At 37.8% G+C, this 21,426-nt stretch overlaps 1 protein-coding gene across 1 annotated transcript in view; it reads left to right on the forward strand.

The window, feature by feature from the left end:
* LOC131434596 (uncharacterized) overlaps positions 1 to 18,668 on the forward strand; it is a 50,764-nt gene extending 32,096 nt beyond the window's left edge. The window contains exons 2-6 of the mRNA XM_058601461.1: positions 13,013 to 13,340; positions 13,399 to 13,544; positions 13,619 to 14,408; positions 14,623 to 14,710; positions 17,680 to 18,668. Coding sequence (XP_058457444.1) covers positions 13,013 to 13,340; positions 13,399 to 13,544; positions 13,619 to 14,408; positions 14,623 to 14,710; positions 17,680 to 17,847 — 1,520 coding nt within the window. The 3' untranslated portion in view covers positions 17,848 to 18,668. The remainder of the gene's footprint in view (positions 1 to 13,012; positions 13,341 to 13,398; positions 13,545 to 13,618; positions 14,409 to 14,622; positions 14,711 to 17,679) is intronic.
* The last annotated feature ends 2,758 nt before the right edge of the window (positions 18,669 to 21,426 follow it).

A 21,426-nucleotide genomic window follows, 5' to 3' on the forward strand; every position in this document is an offset into this window, starting at 1 on the left:
ATAAGTTAGGCCGTCTCGTCCGAGTTCTCGTGTTAATAAACGTTTTCTTTAGTGATATCAATTCGGGTATAAAGTCATTACAAAGAAGAGAATTCGCAGAATATGAGTGACAGAAATCATGTTAACAGTTTCTGAATAGTGATAAATAGAATTAAATATCGAAGTTGTAAGCACATAGTCTGATGGTAACAAGTGAGAGAAGAAACCTTCTCTAAGGAATAAGATAGATTGCGTGAATAAAACATATAGTGTCATCGAGAAAAGATAACAAGTGGTAACAGTTTTTGCGAAGAATTTGCTACAAGACGTTATTGCGAATTACAAAACAAATAAAGGTTTAAATAAGAAACAAATTTATTATTTTTCTAACTGTGGAAAAGAAACATCCTCTTCGGTATTCCTCTTCCGCCATCGCTCGGCCGGAAGCGATACAAGTGGTGACAGCGGTGCTAGCCGGAAGTGGCAAGGATACGCCAGGACTAAGGAATAGGAATCCGGAATTAAGGATGTTGGGAGAAGTAGCATTAGTATGGTGAGTCCCCACTATTTTTATTTTTTTTTTCTCCTCGTTTTGATCACGTAATGTTGCCACTGATTGTCATAAAAAAATAAAGATGGCATTAGCGCGAAAATTTTTCTGATTGATTTAGCTCGCGCTCGCAAGGACCAATATTATTTTTTCTAACTACATTACTCACAATCCATCAACTAGTAAACGATACCAGATTTTTTTTCTCATGCCTACAGCGGATTTCTAGAACAGTTATATACATTCCGTTGTTGAGTCATTTGGCAAGCAATGAATTTGTTCAAGTTTCCTTGAAAACTGCGGACGTATAGATAACGCTCACAGTTGATTTGTTTACGTTTTGACCACGGTCAATACGAGCGCAGGTGTTGAAGAAAAAAAAAACAACACCGCGATAATACTTACAAAAGTGGCCACACTAGCATAAAGGCCTTAGAAGTTTTTTTTTTTGCCTTCGTTGAAAAAACACGGATATCACGACCAGCTGAACAGTTAGCACTGGTGTAATGATTATAAGGTCAAGGTGACCATCCGAAACCAACGCGTATGAGCGAAGGAATCGGCAATCTGACGCATCATTTTGCGAATAAGCAAAAGTAGCCGTCTGACATAACGAAGCAAGTCAGTGAGCTAGGTACCAGGAGTGCATGCCACGAAGTAGATGTTCAAATTTGGTGAAGAACCAACCCGTATGGGCGGAGTCTATAGCAAAATGCGTTGCTAGGTAACACACCAAAAACAATCGCGGCCATATTTGCGGGTAAAAGTCTGGCAACCGAAATAAAAACAGAGTACGGTAGCGGTATATGACAATAATAATAATAAACCGACATTGACTTTGAGTCGCGTACGGTAAACTATAATGTTAAACCACGAGTATGGTACGATGCGCTGTTGAAGCCTATGCCGCCGACCTTTGTAGCGAAATTAACAAAGACAGTTTGGTTTGCGCACACGGCGGGCATGACAAATTTGAGAGCATCGAGTTGGGCTGGCTCAATAATAAAGAAAAAAATGCCAATGCGAACGAAATTTGACCACGCAGGGCTCGTAGCAGTTAAAGCTTTATATTAAACAATGACCAGTAATTTAAAACTGGGTCAAGTTTGTTTACGATGATTGTTCTTTTTGTTTGTCGACCATGACCACGGTCAAGATCGTAGTTTTTCACTGTTAAATAATGATAGGTAGTCGACGGAAATCGTACTGGTGGGGAGTAGTGAAAACAAAACTATTAGAAGCGCACAGCGTGGTTGAAAAAATTCCTGCATATGTTAAAAATGATGCTCGTAAAAACATACAACTGAGGTTTTACAAAAATACAAGAGTATAAAAATGAAATGAAGAGCTACTAGTTAAAAAGATAAAGCGGGATAGCGAATTAAAGTCACATTGACAATGGCGAACGAAAATAATATTGAAGGCGGTGGTGCCTATCGATTTCCAATGCTAGAGGCAATACAAGGTATCCCGGAATTCCACGGGGCAGTAGACGAATTAGAGCCATTTATTGTGCAAATAGAGTATTTTGCAGAAGACATCCCGGAAGGGGAAAACCCGAAACCACTACTAAATGTAGTACTAATGAAATTAAAAGGTAAAGCAGCAACCTTTATTAATAGAATAAGAGCCGACACAGTAAAGGATATATTCAGGAATTTAAGAGACGTATTCGGTTTGAAAATCACAGTAGAAGAGATTTTGATGAGGATCGAAACACTTGAACAACATTATGGAGAATCCTTTGAAGAGTACGCTGAAAGAGCTCTACGAATAATGGAATATATTGACACTCAGCAAGGGAATCAAGGCCAAGAAAAAGTACAGAAATCCTTCGCAGAAAGAGGATTAACGATTCATTTTATAGCAGGATTATCGAATGAAAGTTTAAAACATTTAGCCAAAAATCATAGGCAGCTTAAGTTTCAAGAATTAATAAAATTCCTAAAAGAGGAGGCGGAGTTCAGCTACTTATTATCAAATATTGAAAATCGGCTGCTATCCTACCATGCAATTGATAAACCAAAACTCCGGACAAACAATAAATATAAATGTTATCCAGGGGAGCAAATCGAAAATTCTCATGAACGCAACCGAAGCTTACGCAACGAATATTATCGCAATAACGGGTGCTTAGTCGAAGATAACAATTGTTATAATAATTATTTCGAAAACAGTTCGAATAAACTATGGGTAAACTGCATGACATACAGTAACAGAAAAATATTTCGAAGATATGATCATAATATCAGGACCAGAAATATGCCTGATCAAATGAGATATGGAGCATCAAGAAATCCGAATGCAAATTTAGTCAAGCAAACATGTAAAATGCAAAATTGGGACAGATACGGGGAGAATAGAAATATAATGAAGAGTGATGTGAACAATCACGCCGAAGAAAAAGATAGCGAAAAACGCAAAGAAGGGATATGGGTCAAATTACATAAGACGAAAGACAACGAATTTATGATGTTGTTGAGATCGGCAAACCAACCAAATAACGAGATGCAGTTGCTGGTAGACACTGGATCATTTGGTAACTTGATAAGTAGACGAAACGCAGAGTACATGGGAGCATATATAATTAATGATAACGAAATCATAGAATATTCCGGGATAACAGGTACTGTTAGAAAAACATTAGGTACCGTAGAACTAAACTTCATCATCGCAGGAAGAATTTTCCAAACGAAGTTCGACGTAGTGGAGAATTTGACTCCAGGGGGCATTTTGGGAATGACATTTATGAATAAGTATGTGACTAGCATACACAATGACCAAGGTTGGATATGCTTACGGAAAATACCTCTAACCTTTGAACCAAAAACAGATTCATATGGAGCTCATCAGAAACAGGAGAAGAGAGTCGCAAAATATGAGGCAGAGAACAATGTCAAAATACAGGAAAAATACCAAGCGTATGATCAATCCAAGCTTAGTCCACAGGGTACGCAGTGTACAGAAACGACAAAAAAATATACGGGGCAATGGCAAGAAGGTATGCCGCCTCACGAAATGTTAAAAATAGATTGTGCTAAAAACAATCAGTTATTTGTAAAAGTTGCTGCAGCAAATAGGCCTAACGAAAAAATTAAATATTTGCTCGATACTGGAGCATTTTATAACGTAATGAGATGGGATACTGTCGCGAAAATAGGATCAGAGAAAATAAACTATAAAGATAATTTATACATTGCAGGCTTTGATGGAACTCAATCACAGACTATTGGGTCAGTAAAAGTCACGTTGGTAATTGGAAAAACTCATTACAGAGTTAGATTTTATATAGTAAAAGATTTGTGTGTTCCTGGAATCATTGGAGCAGAGTTTTTAAAGATATACACAATTTATGTCACTCAGAATTTCGAGTACATATGCCTAAGTGTACCAAACGAGCACAAGAATGTGGCAAATACACCAGTAACAGGAAAAGAAAAGGTACATGCAACTGAGCATTATGGGATGCGTCCTGCTGATAAGGATGAGAACAACATTGAAATATTAGCCCGCAGAAATAGCGAAGTAAATGATAATAATGAGAAGCCAAAGATGTCTTCAAACAGTGCAACTAAAGCAAACAATAATTGTGAAATAAAAAAATATCCAAGTAGAAATAGGACAACCGGAAAACATATTAAAACTGATGCAAAGAGTGGCAAAAATGAAGTAATTATCGTAAATGCTGAAGCCTTGGAAGGCAGTTTAGCAAAGCATAATAAATATGAAGTGAATAAAAATGATAACATTAATGCATCGTATCAGAGCAATTATGAGTTATACAAAAACGACGATCGTTCAGATAGTATGCTCCCCGGTTGTGGAACTACTATTACTAAGGAAGAAGAGAAGGATTTTATTGACAGAGAGTATGACGAGGAAGACAAATGTTTCCTTGATTTAGATACAAATCAAGACGTAATTCTTACGGAAAATAAAAGATACGGTCAAATAACTGGTCGAGACCGAACGGAAAAAGTATTAGAATCACTAAATATGAATCATCTAAAAAGAGAAAATTTTAGAGATATAGAGAAGATTATGGCATCATATAGCGATGTATTCTATCTGAAGGGGGATAAATTAACTATCACTGATGCGGCAGTGCACGAAATTGAGACCACCTCAAACGTGCCTATCAACAAACGGCAATACAGATTTCCAGAAGCTACAAAGAAGCACATTAATGAAGAAATTGAAGAAATGCGTAGACAAGGTATCATAAGGCCTAGCAAAAGTCCGTGGAATGCACCAGTCTTATGTGTTCCCAAGAAGGACGATGAATTTGGTAACAAGAAATACAGAATCGGGGTTGACTTCAGGGCTTTAAATTTAGTTACGAAGCCATTTGTATACCCAATTCCACTAATTGATGAGATTCTAGATAATCTTGGAAATAGTAAATATTTTTCTACCTTGGATTTAAAATCAGGGTTTTACCAAGTACCAATTAACTCAAAAGATGCAGTCAAGACTGCGTTCTCAACTCCAAAAGGCCACTTTGAATTTACAAGAATGCCTATGGGCCTGCGCAACAGCCCGTCGACGTTCCAAAGATTAATGAATACGGTACTTTATGAGATAGAAGAGGTTAAAGCAATCGTCTATCTGGATGACATAATTGTTTTCGGTGTTACTATCGAAGAACACAATGAAAACTTACGCAAAGTTTTAGAGGCTCTCCGTCGACATAATCTAAAAGTCGAACCAGGTAAATGCCAAATTTTGAAAAATGAAATAAAGTATTTAGGACATGTAATTGACAAAGAAGGAATTCGTCCTATGGAGGACAATATAAAAACAATTAAAGAGATGGCGGCACCAAAAACAGTCAAAGGTGTTCGGTCATTTTTAGGAACAGTAAATTTTTATGGAAAATTCATACCTCACATAGCAGAGAAACGTAAACCTTTGAACGATCTCTTGCGAAAGAATGTTAAGTTTACTTGGACAGAAGAGTGTCAAAAATCTTTTGAGGAATTGCGGAATTTTTTAACTTCTGACACAGTGTTAGTTAGACCGAACTATAAAGATACGTTCGTGATCACGACAGATGCAAGCGAGTACGCTATTGGAGCAGTACTCTCGAATGAAAAATCGATCGACAGGCCTATTTCATATGCAAGCAGAGGTCTAGTAGGTGCTGAAAGAAAGTACCATACGATTGAAAAAGAGTTGCTAGCCATCGTATGGGCAGTGAACCGTTTCAAACATTTTATTTATAATCAGAGATTTATTATATACACTGATCATAGACCGCTAATTTCAATATGGCATTTAAAAGAAACTTCGCCTACGCTAACGCGTTTACGTCTGAAACTTCAAGGGTTGGAAATGGACATTCGCTATAAACAAGGCAAAGACAATGTTGTGGCAGACTTTTTATCCAGACTGCCCGAACAGGCCGAGCCCTTACACCCTATTTCAATAGTCACTAGACAGCAAAAGCGTCAACAGCAGCAAACAGAGAAAAATGAACTTGCGAAGCGGAAAGACGCGGAAAATAAAACAACTTCCCCAAAACAACTGAAAGACGAATCAGGCAGGTTTACGTTATTTAGAAATAAACAAAAGACAGAATGGAATCCGCACATGGACGGATTGGAAAACATCGACTTTGGATGGGACGAAAAGGAAGATTTGGGAGCACTCTCATATTTCGAAGAATATGAAATATGCATAAATAACAATGACATCAAATTTGATCTGCTGAAATTTTCTAAACAAAAAACTAACGAAAGTGATTTTGATGGTACTTTCGTAATAGTAAACAGTAGATCAGCATATAAAGAACTAGCCGAACTGATACACTTACCACACGGGTTAAAAGACTACCTAAATGGAAGAGTATTTTCAATTCCAGATCGTAAAATATGGGGATTGGTTCTAAATGGCTCGAGTAAATCAATAACCGATACAAGAATTCTAATAGATGGGTTAGTAGATGCATTCACTAACTGCCCTGAAGACCTGAAAAATGCAAAGAACATTCAAATTATCTCTTTTCGAAACATGCAGAAAACCCCTGAGGCAAATGTGTTGAGATTTATTGCCGAGAAATTTGATAAAATTTTTACACTATACGCACCTGAAAAGGATAGGATGTGGGTGCCAGAAAAAGACCGCGAAACTATATTGAAAGAATTCCACGATGCTCCTCTAAGCGGACATGTTGGAAGCAAACGAATGTTGAAAAGAATGAGTCCACTATTCCATTGGACTAATATGCGGAAGGATATTGAAAATTATGTTAAACAATGTAGCTCGTGCCAGAAAAACAAAATCGGTCGAGCGAACAAAATTCCAATGAGAATTACCACGACATCGTCCGAACCGTTCGAGAAATTGTATATGGACATAGTGGTTTTACCCGAGTCAGAATGGGGGAACAGATACGGACTTGTGATGCAAGACGATCTGACTAGATATCTAATTGTAGCACCGATGGAAAATCAAGAGAGTGCCACGGTTGCGCAAACTTTCGTGAATAATTATATTTGTAAATATGGAACACCCGTCGAATTGGTAACCGATAATGGAACCAATTTCGTTAGTTCTCTTATGAAAAATGTATGTAAAATTTTAAAAATTAAAAAAATTACTACGAGTACATATCATCCACAAGCAAACTTGGTGGAACGATCGAATAGGGAACTAAAAACCTATTTAAGACAATACGTAGGCAACGAACCGAAAACATGGGATCAATTACTCCCATTCTTCAGTTTCGAATATAATACTACTGTAAATTCCTCAACGGGTTATACACCGTTTGAATTATTATACGGAAGACGGGCGAACATCCCAAACTCCGTCTACAAATACGATAATGATGGTCTCTACTATGAGGACTACGTCAATGAAATGCGATCTACATTTAAACGACTTCACCATCAAGCCCGGGAGAATCTAATTGCATCTAAACACAAGCGCAAAGAATTATATGATAGAAACTCCAACGAATGGCAGCCAATGTGGGGAGACTTAGTGCTAGTAAAAGCCAATCCCACAGGCGCAGGACAAAAGTTGCAATCACTTTGGAGAGGACCGTATGAAGTAGTTGCTCTTCCTAGTGAGCAAACAACAACTATAAAGAATGGGAATAGACTAGAAAAGGTTCACAATAACCGATTGAAAAAGTATACGGATTGAGAAACTGAACCTTATCACAGAATATTGAGATGATTAAGAAATTATCCAAGAAACATTAGAAAAGTAATAAAAAGATTCAACATGTATACAAAGTGATACACGAAAATAAACATATTGTACTAAAAGTTTCATCGAAAAACTAAATACAAAGGAATAATATTTAAAACATAAGGGAAATTGAAACCCTGAGAGTAATTGAAATAAAGAAAAATAGGATACAGTTATAAAAGAAATTAACAGCAAACATCATACAATGATACGTTGACATAAGAATTCAACGAAAAACTTAAAACCACAGTGTGAGGAAAACAATGGATAAGATAAAACCATGAAAAATATACCAAGAAGAGAAAAATATCAACGAAATATGTAAGATGAAAGTCGAAATGAATCAATTCGAACACGAAAAAAAAAACATGATTGCGAGCAGAAGGATATTAAAACCGTTAAGAGGGTAATATACACATGTTTTACGATGTTATTAAAAAAAAAGTACGAGAGTCAATAAGAAATAAAATTATACTTCTGCGATGAAACAAACACAATGAAAACAAATGGACACCAAACGAAGAAAAAAAAATAAGGTGAAACTGATGATTATAAACTGATAATAATAAAGATACATCAGAGGGACAATAAAGCAATAGGTTACATTGTCAAAGAAGATATATAATGGGGGGAAAACATATGAAGAAGAAAAAAGAGAGAGTATACTTAAAGAAACTCAAACATATGGTTGAAGTAATACAAAGTGGAAACAAACTATGGGAAAATATGGGATTCTAATGATCCTAGATGAGTCAACCAATCTAGAATATTCAAATATTTCATAAACATGGGAATCATGTCATACACAGCAATACCGTGCTGGTCATAAGAAAATAAAAAAGTTAAATTCAAGAGGAAGATTATAGATGTGAGCAAAATGTGTTTTTGGGAGGAAGCTATAATGCTACAAATTAAAAATGAACTGGGGAAAAGTTGCGTTTAGAAAAAAAGAAGAGCACATTACACAAGGGAGGTAAACATAATGGTATAGAATACGGAAACAATGTTATAAATAAGGAGAATTTCTATGGTGAAATAAAATGGTTTATCATTCAATAGCATAAAACTAACACTGGAAATATACTAAAAGAATACTTCGAATAAAAAAATAAATGTAAAATAGTGATGAAATATGACTGATACGACAAGAAAAGGATAAGACACAAGCGAACAGACTATCAAAACGACGCTGGCCAGCAAATAATTTCTATATAATGTATGCATTTATGCAATGATACTAGTATGAGTGATCAAGTGTGTGCGGACAAGGGGATCGCGACCCCGGAATGAAAAAAATGAAAGATGCATACAATATGAATGAATTGAGGATTTCTTAAGTGCAAATTACGCACTCAAATCAAAATGTCAATAAAATACAGATACGACAATATGGACATGTAAAAGTTACGAAAACACAATGAAAGTAGGATACAACAAATAATTAAAATATTATATACCAAAGAATTCATGGGGGATTACAAAAATACATATATATGAAAACTCTGCCACTAACAAACTAATAATATTTTAATACTTTATGGGTTACCGTTATTATTGGAAAAATATTAAAACCCAGATTTGAGTCTATTTTTAGAAAGGAAAAACAGGAACACGTGCCGAAAGAACCAGCTCAAGTAGTGGGGGAGAGAAGCTGCGGCATGAGCACTACACAACCGACCAGATGGAAGGACGGCTTCTGAAGCTACGCAAGCAAGGATGGTAAGACACCATTAAAATGAACACGGTATAGAAGCTAGTTGCGGGAAAAATTTAGAAAAAAAACAGGTTTAGAAAAGATTTATTATAACCTGCAACAAGCATTCGCATGCCGCAACTTTAATAACAATTTTATATCCACAGACAGACGTATTGTCGACAGACGGGTTGTCGATTAATGGAAAAGTACACGAGATAACATATAGACGAATAAATAGATCGCAGAAACATTTAAATGCATAGAAAAAAAAACACATAGATTCAACTAATAGAAAGAACATGCACGATAACGAAAAATTGTATACGATGTACAATGAAATTATGAAAAAATACGTATATAAAATAATAATAACACTCATAGAAAATAGATTAAATTACAGGCGCAGAATCATGCAAAAACGAATAGGAGTTTTTTTTTGGAGTCCCAAATTGTGTGTGTGCCCGAAAATTAGTCGTCGCAGAAGGATGTCAGTAGCTTAGCCAAGCTACCTAAGAGAACGAGAGGGTGTGATCGGATGCGGTGGCAAGTTGAAGACAAAGGGAACCGGGGAATCACCAAGACGTCAGAAGGAAGAACAGCAGAGTTGAAAATCGAGGCAATTACGAGTTGAAAAAAAAATCGAGGCAGAGAAAATTACGAAAAAGTTTTATATGGAAGACGTGATAACAAATCGAAATAATGGCAATGCTACAAATGGCTACATCAACAAGTACAACTGATAACCAAACAAGAAGGAAGTAAATGCAGTCAACACAGTTAAATATGACTTGCATGGGTATGCCACAACGTTACAAATTGCTACCCCATATTTTATTCAGTGAGCATCGGCAAAAGCTCAACTGAGTACCATAAACCAATATATGAAAATCAAAGCTTATTAATACGTGAAAAATAATTAAACAGTTGGTTGTTTAAAAATACACTACGAAGAAGATAACCACGAAATCAAATGCAATGCATAAAAGCTGCTAGGAGCCTCAACACATTGTACCAAACGAGAAGCCATGATGAGAAGCAACAATACAAAATACCAATATTACTACTGACAGTAATCCCGATGATGTCCAAAATGCAAAGGAGTCAACGATCAATTTTCAACTATGCCCAATGAAGCGAGTACATAAGCAATGAGAAGCCCTACTACGTATCACCAACACAGAAGAACGAGCTATTAGGAACGAGAACGACACGGAACCCAGAGTCCGAGACTAGCAACCGTTCGATCACTCCCACAGATAAAGCAACAATAGAAGCATACCATGGAGCAGGATGGCGTCAGAGGAGAACACACACACACGGACCATCGTAAGGTTAGGAAATTTAACTAACGTATAACCAACAACGAAAAATAAACCAATTGGCAATTGTAAATACGGAAATTTGTGACCCAGCTACAAACTTTAATGTTATAAACCAACGCATCCGACTTGATGTTTACCCTTCAGGTAACATCAAGCTCAGTAAGTAAGGGGGCATGCAGCGCCCTTAGCAAATTTTCCTTCGAACATGTTAGTATTGTGAATAAAATAGGGAGCCATGAAGGAATAACGACATTGCAAGAACAGCAACCTAGTCGTGAAGGAAAAACTCGTCACATTTCAGGCAAGCCTTCATGTCAGCGTAAACGCGACGAGCAATAACAAAAATGTATTTTCACGGACACTGGTCACTGTTATAAAACCATAGACAGTCCCGAGCATTAGTCAGCACAGTAATGTTGTAGAAAAACAAAGTTATTTTCACGGACACTGGTCACTGCCTCTGGCCTAGCGACAGTGGTCTCGACTTTAGGTAGAACTTCGGAAGAAAGTCGGATGAACTTTCTACTTGAAATCACAAGCTCGGCTTGTACTAAAATCTTCGGGCTTCACCCGAAAGTAAATGTTAAGAGCTTAAAAACCCCTAGTTGGGGAGAGTTAGTGAGCCAGTTCAATTTTAACGAGTGCGCGGTAAATAGCCGTTGGTCTCGGGCGTCGGCCCGTAGACAAATTAGCAGTTCAGTTTCACAGAGTGCGGTAGATAGGCGCGAGTCTCGGGAATCGACCCGTAGACAGATTAAGTAATTTTTGCTTCGAGTATTCGAGTTAGTTCAGTTCGGAGTATAATACAGTAGCCATAGAAATATGCGTGCATGGTGAGGTTTGAGTATCAAGTGACCTCAAAATCAAGTAAGAAATATTGTTTATAATGGGATATATATTAGATTTCGAAAGGCATCTAAAGAATTGAGTGAAAGATTGCTGTAATGAGTGAAGATTTAACAGTTTCATGTGCTGGTTTGATAGTCACATGCAAAAGAAAAATAGTTAGACACAGCCATTGTTCGTGACACAAAAGTACGTGTTGAAGAATAACTTCTTTTATTAATGTAAACAAGTAAATGTGGAGACATATATCCGACGAGTTCACCATGAAGTGTTGTGAATAGATTTACAAACTAGTGGAGTATGCAATAGAACTACGAGCCAAATTAAAGAAATAACTCAACATACTATGGTTGTAGAATAACTGCACAGAATTTACGGTGAAAGTTAAAAGGTTCCAATTCTAATGTAAAGTCGGTGTGGAATGGTGTAAATGTGTGAAAATCACAAAAAGATTTGAAACTCAAAAAAAAGGTGAAATTCGTGATATTAAACTCAAGTACATAGAGAAACCGAATTGAAGAGTATTACTCCGTATAGAACTGAAAGAAACATCCTCTTCGTTATTCCTCTTCCGCCACCGCTCGGCCGGAAGATGCAACAGACTGCTTTGACTCTTTAGTCTCCTCAAAATCACTGGAATCAAAGATTTCTTGGAACTCCGGACTCTTATATATTCATTACCTTGGTTATTTCTCGGACAATCTGAACTCTTAGGAGGAATCTCTCGATTCATTTTACTCTTCGGAATCATAGGAGTCTAGGACTCTTTATCTCGAAAGGACATTTGGCATAAATAAAAGTACAAAGTTCAAAGAGATAAAATCTTTGTATTTTGTACTTTTTTATGCCAAATGTCCTTTCGAGATAGCAACAGATCTCCACGTTTTATCCTAGAGACTCGATTTTTTTCAAACTCAAACTATCACTGGAATGATTTTTTTTCGAGATGACACTAGACGGAATTCCGAATTTTCTGGTTAAGCATATTTACCACAAGCAGGCGCGTATACAGGGGGGTGTTTTAGGGGTTCAAACCCCCTCCGAAACTCAAAAAAGTATGATATTATGTAAACTCTTTTTTTCAAATAAGTAAAAAATAAAATGAATAATTTTCAACAAACGACTCCACAATAAAAAAATTTCAAATAATTCTATAAAAAGTTCCATTTGTATGGAAATTGATCAACATGTTCTGAAACACCCCCCGAAATTTTTTTCTGGGTACGCGCCTGACCACAAGGTACTAACCAACGTCCATTGTTATTCACATTGTTCTTCAATAATGTTGCTTTGACCTTGGAAGCTGGATTAAAACAGTAGAGGCCAATTTTCCTTCTCTCGTTATTATCAACATACAATTGAAATTACCCTTGAATCAACAAATTTCTGATAAGTGCTTCCAATCAATATTTCCTTTAGATTGCGGAATCCGTACCTCTCGTAGACAACCGCGAAGCAGCAGCCAAAACAGCAACCACCACAACAACAACGACTGGAGTAACTACTACAACCGAAGTACGTCACAGCAGCAAGGAGACGGCCAATCCGAGCAGCTGGAAGCTAGCGAATCGGACGGACCGAGTAGGAATCCCAAGATAATGCACGGAACACCGACCCTGGAAGGGCAGTACCCGTGGCAGGTTTCACTCGAACTGCTTCATCCCTCGTACGGATTTATCGGGCACTGGTGCGGTGGTGTTTTGATCGACCGGAACTGGGTCCTTTCGGCGGCACACTGCATTCACAAGTGAGTATTCGGATTTAAATAGTTCCGTAAATCACCTAACCAACAACACAATTTTCAGTGATCTGTTCAATCTTCCACTGCCTGCCTTGTGGACCGTGGTTCTAGGAGAATACGACAGGTCTCGGGAGTCCGGTTACGAGCAACGAATTCCAGTAGACAAAATAGTTCTGCACGAAAAGTACCACAACTTCAAGCACGATCTTGGTGAGTACCCCGGCCAAATGCTGTGTCATCGCAAAAAGGCATAAATAAATTCTAATTAGTACAACTCTTTTCAGTGCTCCTCAAACTGAACAGGCCGGCCAACATGGCACCGAACGCTCGGGTGAAGAAAATATGCCTACCGTTCGCGGACATCAAAGTCAACAGCGTGGAGTACGATCCGCGGCCGGAACTGGACCGCACGAGAACAAAAGCCAACGGTGGTACGCTCTTCTTCTACGACTATCTCGGGCGGCCACCGGAGTCCGCTGGTGATGTCACTGCCGGCGGGAGCACCGAAGACGACGAAACCCGGGGGGAAGTGGGCACGAAGCCCAACTTTCCGGAACCACTCTGGGAACGGGACGATAATTATCTGCGACGGTTGCGGCTGCTAGGCGAAAGTCCCGAACGGCCGCGAACCGCGCAGCTTGTTGTAAATCGATTGGTACGGGAACAATTGCATCGAAAAAGCAATTCAACAGCAACTACTGCACACAGAAGGTCGTTCCGCCGGGGACGACGGTTATACCAATCCTCGGAATCCGATGATGACGACGATAACGGCGGTGAATATTATGGTACGGATGGGAATCGCCGTGGGACCCGCCATGGTGCCAAACGACGACGGAACGATAAATTTGCCCACGGGGGTTTCTACCGACGGGATCACTATCGGAACGAGTTCGTCGATGAAGATGACGACAATGGCAGTAGTAGCAGCACCAACAGCGCTGGAATCAGTGCCATTCCTGATACGACCCAGTACGTGGACTGCCTGGCAACAGGTTGGGGCAAATCGACAATCGATGATGAATTAACTGACATCCTGCTGCAGACGAAGGCCCCCATCCAGAATAGTAAAAAGTATTGCTTTTCTCGTTCTTTTATTGCTGCTCAGTGCACCGAATCCCGAATGGTGTGATCTGGGTGCCATGCGGAATGCTCTAACGACAATTGCTAGTTTTCGTTTTCGACCTTTTCTCCCATCGAAATATATTTATGGCTTATTCGTTCGTTGGGGACATTTTTTTTTATTTTTCACACTATTATTCTGTTTCTGTTTTCGTTGTTCCCGTAGATGTGAAAAGGCGTACGGAGATTTCATCCGACTACATCGTGGCCATCTCTGTGCGGGGAATCTCGACGGAACCGGCGGAACTTGTGTGGTAAATATGACAACTAGGATATGGTGTTGGCTGTAGATTTGTATTGATGTCACGATCTGAATTGGCACCATAATTGTCAATGTCGGATATGAGCGGACAAAAAGGGTTGATTGATGTAAAAACCTATTATTCAAATTATTTGACAGGAAAGCACAAATGTTGGGAGTGCATAAATCTCCTGTTTCGGCTATGCTGAAAAATCTTTACTTGGACTTTGAGTCTTGTTCAAGCGTTTTATTATCGTTTACGGCTGTGTTTTTCATAATTCAATGGATTCTCGGTAGCTGGCTGCCCAAAGTAATCAACACGTGAGAATATTATTGGAATATTTACTAACAAACTACTCTGATCCATGTGAGATAGCAGCGGATTTCTAGTAGCAACATTTATAGAACATGTTCGACATAAACAACAACGATCATGTTATATAAATATTGCTACTAGAAATCCGCTGCGGCCCGAGTAGTTAAATTTAACTAAAACTCCGGCCCATGTTTGACGGATGCAAAGTTATTTGGGTTTATTTTGCACTGGAAATAATTTTGACTAAAGAATTGATATAAGAATTTTCTTTGCAAGATGTTTTTTCAGTGCTGGAAAATAACCATCTATCTGTTAAAAATAACCATGCTTTCGAGCAGGGTTATTTTTGACAACATCAAAATAACTACTAGAGTGTCAGATTTCAACCAAAAGTTTAAATTAACCACGAAATGGTTCACAGCCTTAATATTCAATTGTCTTGACATTTACAGTCAAATTGTCAGACAAGTGAATATAAACTAATCGGAATACTTAAATTTTAATATATAGATAATTCAAGTCAAAACCTTGTTACCTATATCCTGACTAGTAGAAAGAAGGTTCTCCCATTTCAAATCCCATTAATTGGTGCTAAATGAAAGCGGCAAGCATCCAACGAAATACACCTGAAAGGTCGATACTTGTCACACTACTACTTCAACTCTTGAAGCCAACTTGAACGAGACGGCAGCCAGCCATAGCCTACTGTGTTCGATATGTTGTTGGTTTGAAAATTCGATCACAAAACCGTATAAAAACAGGTCAAGGTGGAAACCTCTTCTGTTCGGTCAATTGTTCGTAGATCATTAATATTTTTGAATCTACTGCTCCGTAGTTCGAAATAATCTTGTGGTTTTACCACAGACTAACAGACATGACAGTATGAGTAAATTCTTATAAAAATAATTTTTCGTGATGCACTAGTTCCACCTATATTGTAGTGCGCGAACTATTTACTATCGGTACACCCCTTGTGTTATGTAAAAGTTAATTTACTAGTTGGTTCCCCCTCGTTTGTCAACACCGATCAGCTGCTTGCAGGGATGCCTGATTTCATCATAATATTTGGAAATGAATCGTCACAGTAAATTATTATATTACGTTAATAATATATTAAACTTTTTAGCGATGTTGGAAGGTAACCATTTATTTTTCTCAACATTGTTCATCTAGACTATTTTTTATTGTGTTGGTAATTTTCACCCGAAATTAAGTGGCGGCAGATCAGAAGCAAGTAAATATTGCCACTAAACGGGTTCGATTTTGTATTGCGTTGAAGGATGAGAGGTAGGCACAATTTTGTATATAGTTTTGGCAATATGTATTAAATCTGTATCCTGCATGAAATTCGCATACAAATGCAAATACATATCAATACATTACAGGTAATTCTGTATAAATGGCAACTCTGTTGGTAAATGAAAAAAATAAGTCTAGATGACAGACAGGATATTTTTGATAGGGTAACGTGGCGCCATCATGGCACATGTGAGTACTGTCCCAAATAAAGGAATATTCGAAATGACAGTTAAAATGATTGAAGAATCTAATTTGAGTGTCCTGTCTGTTAGTCTGTGGTTTTACATCGTATTTAGGCTAACTGCACATCTCGAAATAGCGATTGAAGCGACACCTTGTGAGGGCTGGCGTCGTCAGCGCGGTACTCTGCAATATCCTTAACCATAGTTTTACAAGCTAAACTCGACTATTTTAATTACTTTTACGTAATTTCAATCAAATAAAGTATGAGCACGGTTATTGAAAATCTCTTTCAAACCGTAAAAATCCTTTGTTTTCGTCATAAATCGTTAAGCAAGGGAATAAAATTAGTTCGGAGGGAAGCTCGAGGAGTGAAATGACAAAAGGTGTCCCCAGGAAACTGTTTCACGCGGAACTAGCTTGCTAAAACGTTTTTTTTAGGTATCTCTACCTTTTCTCCATTAAGGAAACTCGTGTACAAAAAACGATTACCCACATTTATTCGTACTACATACACACATACATACACTCTTGCATCAATGTTTCTGCCTTCTTCTATAAAAGGTAATTGAATGAAATGGCTGAACTAACAATAACAAACTTAGACTCGTTTGAAAGCTACACTGAAAATAATTGGCTCGCTAGCATAATGTGCAAAGTGTTTGACCTATCACTACTTGTAGAATACATGAAATTCATGAAAATATACATAAAATGAGTGCAAAAACTGTTGACATTAAGTGGAAATCATGCTACATTCATCTGAAATGCACATCGAAACGATAAAATATATCGTTATTTCCAGATTCTAAAAAATACATCACATCCATAGGATGTGATGTTTTTATGCGTTTTTTTATGCGGATTTCAGAAAATACGCCATTTTATTGAACGGATTTCCAAAGTCACGCATTCTTTCAATTCGAATTTTCCAAGTTATGCGGTTTTTTAGCGTCGAGATCTGGTGCTATCCCGAAATCGTTTTTAAGTCGCACAGTTTACACACTTAGAAAATTCAATAGAATACTATGAGAAAGTAGTGCCGACGACGTAGTTCCCAAAGTCAATAGTCAGTACCCAGATGTCATTATGACCAACTGTAAAAATCACCACCGATCTCAAAACATTTCCCGACTCCACCAACTAATCTAATTACTAATGGTAATTACATTACCATCTCTTCACAGGGTGACTCGGGAGGTCCGCTGCAGTGCCGCATCACCAAACATGGCCCCTGGATTCTAGTCGGAATAACTTCGTTCGGGTCGGGCTGTGCATTCAAGGACTATCCGGACGTGTATACCAAAATCTCGTTCTACCGCCAGTGGATCATGGACACCATACAGGCCAACTAGGCGGACGGAGCCGGAGGCAAACGAGGCAGACAGTCAAGGCGGAATCGATCAATCCGAAACAATCGTCCAACATTTGTGGACTTTGTCGTTCGTCGTTTGTTGTGCAGTCAATTGAAAACGTTTGGTTTTCAGAAGTTGAAATGTGAGAAACAAGACAAACAAAAATAAAAATTGTGATATTACTTTTACATCGAAGGAACGGCGGTCGAATTCGACAATTTTCATTAAAATATTCCGTTCAGGAGTAAAGTAAAGGATTCCTACTATTAACTATAGCCCAACTATCGAACGCATGTAGAAACCCTCGTGGACAGAGCCTAGAAAAAGCTAACATAATACCATAAGCTTCCCATAGCATGCTCTACGCCACCCGACACACCAAGAATAATCAGTTAACTAAACCCCTCGGTTCGGTTTCGATTCGTTCACGTATTTATTTGTGTTCATAACAGTTTTTCTCCGTACTGCCATTTTCAATCCCCAACGGAAGCTGGTTTACAAGTCGAGGTTTCAGCATGCACCCGACCCCAGTTCCGCGTTTTTTTTTCTTCCGTTGACTGTTACCACCGGTTTTTACACACTGGACGTTTATTTGTTTTTATTGAGTTTTTTTATGACGCACACCCGCTTGAAATTATTTGCTAGTTATTTGTAGTTATTATATTTGGTGTAAAAAAAGAGTTGTTAGTAGCAGTTTTTTTAGCGACCGGACGAGAATGTTAATTGTTGGTGCAGGATGAAAGTTTAGTCTATTGCGGTAAGATTTTGCTGAGTTACCTGAATTCAATTAGCTTTTAGAATCACGGAACGGAGTTTCAGCTGAGGTGAACCATTGTAAAATTTTGATTTCAGCATGCTTTCGTATAAGCACTGTGATTAGTAAAATTGTTGACAGAATGTCGGCTAAACTTTTTTTTTCCATCCGAAACATACCATCATCAGCGGTCCTATAAGCGGCCACCACTTCACTAATCCTCAATTTAAAAAAAAAACGTCTCCGCTGTTCGGGCAATCATTTAGGTTTCACACGAACATGACATAACCTTACAAAATGAATGAGCATCGTTTGACACAGGTGGAGAAGGCTTTGTTCACATGTTTATTCAAATTTTCTAATACGTATTATTAGGTTTTGCACGAACATGACAAAACCTCACAAAAAAGAACCAAATGAACCAATGTTAGCAGCTATCAGTGGTTTGCTTATGTGTTCATTGTGATTTGAATTCATGTTAATGAATATGTAAACAAATTGCTGATAGCTGTCAAAAGATGAGCTTGATTTATCGGCAGTTCATTCGTGTCGTCATCGTACAAAACCTAATTTAAAATGTAAATAAACCACGAGTACATATCAAACACTACCTGTATTCAACACGAATTCATTTGTATTGTCATCTTGTAAAACCTAATTGTGTGATGCTTCATTTAGCATCGGAGAAGCCAGGTAAAATTTCAAGTATCTTCAGACAGGCTTGCAAAAGTGTGTGTGTGTGTGTGTCTGAAAAAATGTCTGCGGGCTTTTATTTTTCTATAAAGTATAACACACAAAACTAACTTGGCGTAGAAAAAAACAGACAGCAATCGAGAAGTCTGTAAATTTGAACAAAAGTCTGCGAAAAACTTGAATTCCTAAAGTCTGCAAGATAGTCGGCAACAAAATATGTCTGGAGCACTTTATAAGTCACGCGTTTTTTTATAACGGCCAATAAACTTCCACTTTCGAAATAAATTGCAGGCGAGCTATGAAAAATAAAGCAGAGCAGCATTCATAGGTATGATCAGCTTAAAAATGCACAAATGGTTTACGGTGATATTTTCGAGTTTTCTATTCAAAAGCAGCCCTGCGTATCGCCATAATTGGGAACAATTTTTAAAAGTGTTATGTTATCGTCCCGTTTTGAATTCAAGCAAAATGGTTACCAAAATTCAATTGTATAAAAACAGTTCTTCGAGATACCATGCAGCAAGTCGGATTTAACGAGTTTTCTTCTTTTCACAACGTCACTTGTTAAAAACATTTGATGAATTATATTTTTTCATTTTCCGCTCTGTATTTCTGTAGCCGGAAGTTAGATCTGTATCAAATTCAAATATTGTCTGTTGAACTATAAGCACAAACGAAATTCAGTCACGATCTTTTTTTTGGCACACATCTACGGTCCTCCATGAAACTGGCAACAATGGTGATAAACTGGTTGCACTGTTGAGTTCCCATCATCACATTTATAACACAAATGTCAAACCGTGAGAACCTTTCGATTCGTTAGCTCATTTGTATATACACTGAGGTCTTTTTTATGCGGTTTTTTACGCGACTTTTTTTATGCGAATTTTCAGAGTTATGCGTTTTTTTATGCAAAGTTTCAGAGTTATGCTGTTTTTTTATGCGAATTTTCAGAGTTATGCGGTTTCCTTTCTCCGGTTTTTTTATGCGAAGTTTCAGAGTTATGCGGATTTTTTTATGCGAAGTTTCAGAGTTATGCGGTTTTTTTATGCGGTACGTAAATTCGCATAAAAAAAGACTTCAGTGTATTGAGATTTTATGGTACACAAAATATATCAGAATCTACGGTTGACGAGTATATGCAAGAAATGAACATGATGACCTGGCTTTGGATGCCCATTTTTCGTGCTTTTCCGTTTTTTCGTTTTGCTTATCTTGTTGGTTATTTTTAACAATTGTCTTTTTATATTATAGTATCGAAATGAGTGACAATGTTGACATTTGATTCTGCCCTACTCATGGCACACATTAATCGAAATGATAACAATGCAATTAATCGGATCAGGGTCATTTCGCCGAAAGTCGTTTCGCCGAAAGGGTCATTTCGCCGATAGAGTAACGTTGCCGAATCGTACTACTTCCATAATATCGTCTTGAAATTGAAGTGATACAGAAAAATTATAGATGATACACCGTTACCTAAAATCGTACATCTAAAAGAGTTTAAATGAAAAAAAAACGTCTAATGCGGCTTCGCTTTGTGTCAAGATTCAACATTATTAGTAATTCGAGGCAGATCGTTTTTTTGTATTTTCATATACAGACCATAACTGGGGTGAGAAAATTGGTGGGCATCGTTTTACTGATTTTCCAAATTTCTTTCGACCCAGAACGTATGTTTCCTCTGCATATTTAATCAACGGCTCCATTTCTGTTGGTGCAGTTAGATCGAATGCTCGAGGAATCAAGTCAAATGGCACAAAAGGTAAAGCTCGCAGCCTTTTTGAAAATAGTGCAGCATTTTTGTTCGCGAAACGGTTTTCGGCGAAATGACCCTTTCGGCGAAACGACTTTCGGCGAAATGACCCTTTCGGCGAAACGACCTATTCGACGAAACGACTTTCGGCAAAATGACGTTCGGCGAAACGGCTTTCGGCGAAATGACCCGCTCCCAATTAATCTCGCGCTCCATTAAGCGGTGAGTCCGGTCATTTTAGAATGTACCGGGTACGAACCATATTTTTTAAAATTATTGTAGGCACATACACGTCTTTATTATTTATCTTTGCTATAAGGCCTTTCATTTGAATCTAAGTTTGCGAAAGTCGGTCAAAAAGCGTGCATACTTTTTC

Source organism: Malaya genurostris, chromosome 1 (genome assembly GCF_030247185.1).
Source record: "Malaya genurostris strain Urasoe2022 chromosome 1, Malgen_1.1, whole genome shotgun sequence".
NCBI classification, from domain to species: domain Eukaryota; kingdom Metazoa; phylum Arthropoda; class Insecta; order Diptera; family Culicidae; genus Malaya; species Malaya genurostris.